The sequence below is a fragment of the Ctenopharyngodon idella genome, chromosome 3 (assembly GCF_019924925.1).
Source record: "Ctenopharyngodon idella isolate HZGC_01 chromosome 3, HZGC01, whole genome shotgun sequence".
NCBI classification, from domain to species: Eukaryota; Metazoa; Chordata; class Actinopteri; order Cypriniformes; family Xenocyprididae; genus Ctenopharyngodon; species Ctenopharyngodon idella.
In genome coordinates, this window is record NC_067222.1 from 43,534,259 (window position 1) to 43,540,258 (window position 6,000).

Here is a 6,000-nt window from a genome sequence, read left to right on the forward strand (position 1 = left end):
ACAGGCACTAATACATTGTTATGAAATATAAACTTCAGTTATGTTTTACTGGGAATTCAGTGATAATGTAACTTCTAATGTACACAGTTAATGTGCCATGAAATTGTATGAATTATTATCCCTAGCAATTACTGCATTTAAATGTTTCCTGTTGTGATCATTTGCATGTCAGGATGTGAGTCGGCATCTAACCTTGAAGCTGATCTTTATCCTGTACTCCACTCCCTCCTTCAGCACAAACGACTGCTTCTTGTAGGACTCCAGATCACCTGAGAGAGCAACAAACACACTCTGAAGTTACTACAGCGAGTTCATTGTTTTGAAGCCGTCAAAATACCAGCAAAACGTTGTGACATTAATATTCCTCACAGCAGGCCAAAACCAAAATATGAGAATCGCAAAATTTGGTCAGTAAGTGTCATGAGCAGGACTTTTATTTTGACAGTACTGAAAATCAAAAATACAGAGTGCTGCAGGGATGACACATTTTTGTAGGCCAAAACCAGGAAACAAGTTCACATTGTAGCACTTCCATTGTTCTGAAAACAGTGGGGTTTATTCCAATGGTTAGTTTTATTCCATGACATAATGCCCCTTGTGATTTTTTTTTTTTTTTTAATTTAATTGTTTTGAAAAGGCGGTTGCTATCAAGTGTCTAAATGCGAGGACAAGTCATCAGGCCGAACAGAAACTCATCTACACACTAGTTACTCGTTGTGTTTATTATCACTCTCTTAGAAACTATTCTAACTCAAAACTTTCAAGCTTAATGATGGTGTTGAATGTCATGTGACTGTGGTGTAGTTCATTTATAGCCTACGTTTAGCTTTTCACTTCTGACCATTATATTTAGGCTTCAAATAAAAAGTTGTTCATTTGTGAGGATTATTATGATGAACAAAACATAAGAATCATAAACCTTTGTTGGTCACAGAGCTTATTTTCTGCAATAATCCAAAAGCCAATGGAAAAATCCTGTTGGGTTTTTGTTCGAGGAATCAGGATGATGCTTAGCTCTAATTGTTTACCTTCTTTGTTTAACAGTCCTGTCTAATAATTGAAAGGCAAACACTATAATACTTTTTTAATATACCGTCGGCATACGGAAAATATGCGTTTATATCATTCAAACAAGTCTTTGAATATCCATTAAATATTTAATTGCACAAATAATGATGCACATTGTATCCTGTACAAAAACACATGTACACATTTGCTAATGTATCCAAGTTATGTGAACCGGATGCAAACAACTAAGCGAACAACTTCACACTAGTGTAGTACTCAAGAGACTATCTTGAGACAATTTTTTGAAGGTCTTGTCTCGGTATTACTCTGCCTTGTCTCTGTCTCAGACTAAAAGGAATGTCATTTATTTTCAAATGATTTGCATTTCAAATACATATCCAATTTTAGCCTTTTAGTATTATTATTACACAAAATAAATCTAAATTTAATTGAAATAGTCTTATATCATTTATATCAGCCATCCTGTTATATCAGCATTGGCCATTAAAAAACTTGTATCAGCTGACCTGCACAAGGAAAAAAAAAAAAATGTAAAAGAAAGTTTGAAGGTTGAGCTGACACCGTCAGGTGTGGTGTGAGGTTAACTGTGAACGGTGGTGGTCGTGTTTGACGTGTGAATGACAGACTGCAGTTGAATCATATTTCCAGCAGATGGCTGCAGGACACACACTCTCTCCGTCTGCTCATCTTCATCTCTCTCTCTCTGGCAGCGTTGAGCTCTCAGGCTGCTTTGCTTTATCTGGGTCATGTGACCGTAAGATTATGTCACACCACAGGTTTGGTGCCGTAACATAAACGTGACGTGATTATACAAATAGGGTATTTGAATATGCATTCTAAAGAAAATTGTGTCAACATTACAGGTCTCATGCTATCCTGTTGAAGTCATCCTTCAAAACTATTTATAACATTCATTATTAAATAAAAACTCAAACAACGAGGTTTGTACTCAAGCACATCAAGCAAGCATGTTTGAGATTCCGCTTACCATATTTGATGTGCTCTATGCATGTGCGCTGATTAATTTTATTCACGTATAAACATTAAAAGTAAGACTTTAGATTCATATGGATTACTTTTCCAATGTCTTTTTGAACTTTTGGAAGCTTGATTGTTTTATTGCCTTCCCACGGATGGACAAAAATGATGAGGCAACATTAAGGGTGTGTTCTAAAAGTGAACGAAGATCTTACGGGTGTGGAACGACATGAGGGTGAGTAAATTTTCAGTTTTGGGTGAACTATAAAAACACAAGTTATCTCTACTCACCTTGCAGGTCAAGGGTCAGTGGGGCGGGAGCAGTCTCGCACATAAGAGTTAGCCGTGTCACCTGAACGTTGGGAGCGGTGGGATCTGCAGAATGAACAAAACACAGAAGAAAAGTACATAAGAAAAACTGTAGATTGACATTTGTACATTCAGGGCCTGAATGTCATTTCGGAAAATGGGGGTGGGGTCGACTTATGGATGGTGGTTTTTGAGGGTGGTATGTGGGATAATATTTTAGACATTTTTTTTTTTTTTTTTTTTTTTTAAATGATCACTCACTCAATGTATTTTTGTTTTTACAATACATATTTTAAGCAGATTAACAAAGAAGAGCATCTTACAAACACCTCAATGCACATGACACTATACATTACATTCCTTTTTATTTATGAAACTGATGTAATGACGTGCCAAAATCATATTTATATTGTTATGAAGATTCTTACAGAAATTTAAAAGCTCACACCTTGGGTTCAAGATGTTAGTATTTAGTCATATTCATTACGCAAAAGTCTACACAAAGCGCAAGGAAGTTTTAATTTCAAGCTTAACCACAAATGACAATGAAACTGGGAAAATTGTGCATTCAGATTAAATTTTGTGTTCTTAAAACCTCAACCCGACCGGCCAAACAGATTTCCAGTCTTTTTGTCAATCAAGAGCTCATTCGGATTACAGTCTTGACATCTAAATGCGGCTAGATTCATACACTTTGTTTGGTTCATTGTATTAATATTTTATACACTTACAATGAATTTTGTGCAACCGAGTGATTATCTGTCAAATAAAAAGTTACCATCTTCAGTCAGTGTGAGTGTGTGCTGACTGTGTTATTTTGAGGCGTTGATGAACTCTGGTTTTCAGCCAGCAACTGTACATTATTTAAGGCTATCCTATTCATTACACTGTTAATGTAAGAACTTTTGTTCATAATGTTTCTCTATTTTACTAGACATAACATTTTGCACACCTTGTACAGAGTATAGACGGTAAGTGAGTTTTAAGTATCTGTCTTTCGCCTCTCATGGCATTAGACACATTTTACAGCTGCTGCCGCCTTATCTGTCAAAGTGTTTGTATTATGTTAGCATCGCACCAAAACTACATCCCACCAGCAGTGCACTGACAATATAGACTGAAGCCATTTGCGCATCGTATTTGCACACAAGCGGTAAAAGAAAAAAGAAAGCTTGGTAGCACTGGATTTGTGCCAAGATAAACAAGCTCATTGTATATGTGTACATATGATGGTATTTTTACCAGCTGAGAACTTACAAAGAGCTTAGAAAAAGTGTAAAGGACAACAGTTCAGAACTGTAATGGGCAACACTCCTATGATGAGGAAAAAAAAAAAAAAAAAAAAAAACAGATATGCTTGAGCATTCTGGCCTTTTTATCTTTTTAAAAAGGCCAGGATTTTATCAAATCCTGATTTTGGTTCGTTTTGAAGTCTTTGATCCGTGTTGCGTTCATATTTCAGTTGCACCGCATACGGGTGTGCGATATGTATAAATATGTATGAATATCGTCATTGTTGTTTTAATGATATGTGATCTGAAATTATCGAGTATGTCCCTCACTTTACAAAAACACAGAGTTGCACACATACACTACGTGCTGTAGTCTAGTAGGTTAGACTAGTGTGCGCGCTGGCGCATTTAGAGTGCACGCTTTCACTGCGCGATATAGTCATCCAATATTCAAGATAAGGGGGTAAAAGTACATCTGTATGTCTTTTATATTTGTATCATTTAATATAGTTAATCAATATCACATTTTCTCCAAATATCACAATGATTACAAATATGATATTGATTTTACACAACAGTTCAATAAACAAGAAGTTAATATTTAGTGACGTACATTTTAGACACAATATTGCCTGTTTTCGCTATATTTCGCCAACGAAAATAGTTCCAAACAAAGCCACAGGACTGATTTGCGTCTCTTGTCAACAATTAAATAATCTTTTGAATTAATGATTCAATGACTCACTCATTAAAACGGTCAAATGCTTTGTTCCTGAATGAATCAACCAACCGTTTGAATGAATCGGTTGACATTCAATGACTCACTCATTAACATTGACTTGCTGCCACCTACTGGCGGTTTTAATTTCACATTTAAAGTATCTTTTTATTCTTTAAATAATTTCAAAATATCAATATTCAACATTTTATGTTTAAAACATCAAAACATTTATGCATTTGTAACTGTAGTTAAACTGTAGTTTAAATGGCACTTCAGATGCAGATCCTGTGTTTCCTCTGCATTGCAAAGATTAATTTTGTTGATTCTGATTTCATTTGATTGGTAACAGCCCTATTGTGTCTTATTGTTCTAACTGAATTTATTGATTAAAGGTAAGAATTTGACACAAAAGATGAGGCATACATTTAATTAGGTTAAAAAATGGCTTTAAACTTTAAAAATCTATTTAAACTTATTGAAAAAGATCATTTTAAGTCACCGCTGTGAACTAACCACCGCACAAAATATGAAGAATATCAAAAACTTTAAGAGCCAGTTGCCCACGGGAGCCCAAAACCTGCCAAGGTACCAACACAATAAACAAAGCAAAATATTGTCTAATTATCGTTATCGAGAAAATCCCAGAAAATATCGAGATATCTTTTTTTTTTTGTCAATATCGCACACTCCTAGAACCGCACCAGAGTTTGTTTGGAAGTGGACCGAGACCCATCTTTTCAGAGGTCTTGGTCCGCTTGTTTGGTGCGCACCAGGGTTCAAATATCAGTGTTCATGCTTATTCAAATGAACCGCACTAACAGAGCAATCGCACCAGAGTTTGTTTTAATCAAACCAAACCTGCCAAGTGTGAACACAGCCTAATTAACTGACTCAGCTTACATTCTTGAGAATAAATGTTTGCAGGAATTTCCCGCATGGAAACGTAAGAGCGGAACTTGTGGGAATGAGTAAAATTATGAACAATACTCACAATCTCACACCAAATTCAGGCCCTGATATAATAGAGACTTGGCAGTCAGAACGGTAAACAACCAAAGAGCAACCTACCCTGTCCAACACTCTCCAGCAACCACTTAGTAAACACCCACAACACAGTTTCTCCATAAATGTAAAAATCTCATTTATTCACAGATGTTTCCCTGGAATTGGGAGTAGCAACACCAAATAAAATGTTACAAACAGCATTTTCTCATTACCTCCATCAGAATAAAGTCTTATTAAATTGGAATAAACAATCAACTTTAATTGAAATGTTAAAATAATTAATCCAGTTTACAGAGACAATTGTAGTGAGACACTGATAGCTTGACTTCCTGAGGAATGTCTGACGATGATGACTTCCAGAAAACACTTTTGTTTGTTTGAGCAGCTCAACTTCTGGCTCCGCTAATGTCGTGAGATGAGGGCGGGTGTTTTGTCGACCGATTAAAGACGAGGAGCCGGTGTATTTAGGAAAACAAACGTTTGCAAATCCGCTTGTTCTATAAGCAACTCATGTCAACTTCACTTTTGTTTAGAGTACGACCAATAGCCCCAAAACTGACGTCCATGTAAACGCAGGAACTACACAAACACAAAGCTGACGTTTATTGTTGGCCATCCATCATCAGCTCTGATGTCTCTGTTGGAGCTGCTTTATTCACTCTACATTAAATAATGAGATTGATGCGCGCGATTAAACGCCCGTCTCTTGACACCCATTCTAAAAGC

The 6,000-nt window shown here is 36.1% G+C and overlaps 1 protein-coding gene across 1 annotated transcript in view; it reads right to left on the reverse strand.

The window, feature by feature from the left end:
- arhgdia (Rho GDP dissociation inhibitor (GDI) alpha) overlaps positions 1-6,000 on the reverse strand; it is a 33,771-nt gene that overhangs the window by 3,367 nt on the left and 24,404 nt on the right. Inside the window, exons 3-4 of the mRNA XM_051886202.1 lie at positions 2,299-2,382; positions 193-269 (exon numbers count right to left, since the gene is read on the reverse strand). Coding sequence (XP_051742162.1) covers positions 193-269; positions 2,299-2,382 — 161 coding nt within the window. The remainder of the gene's footprint in view (positions 1-192; positions 270-2,298; positions 2,383-6,000) is intronic.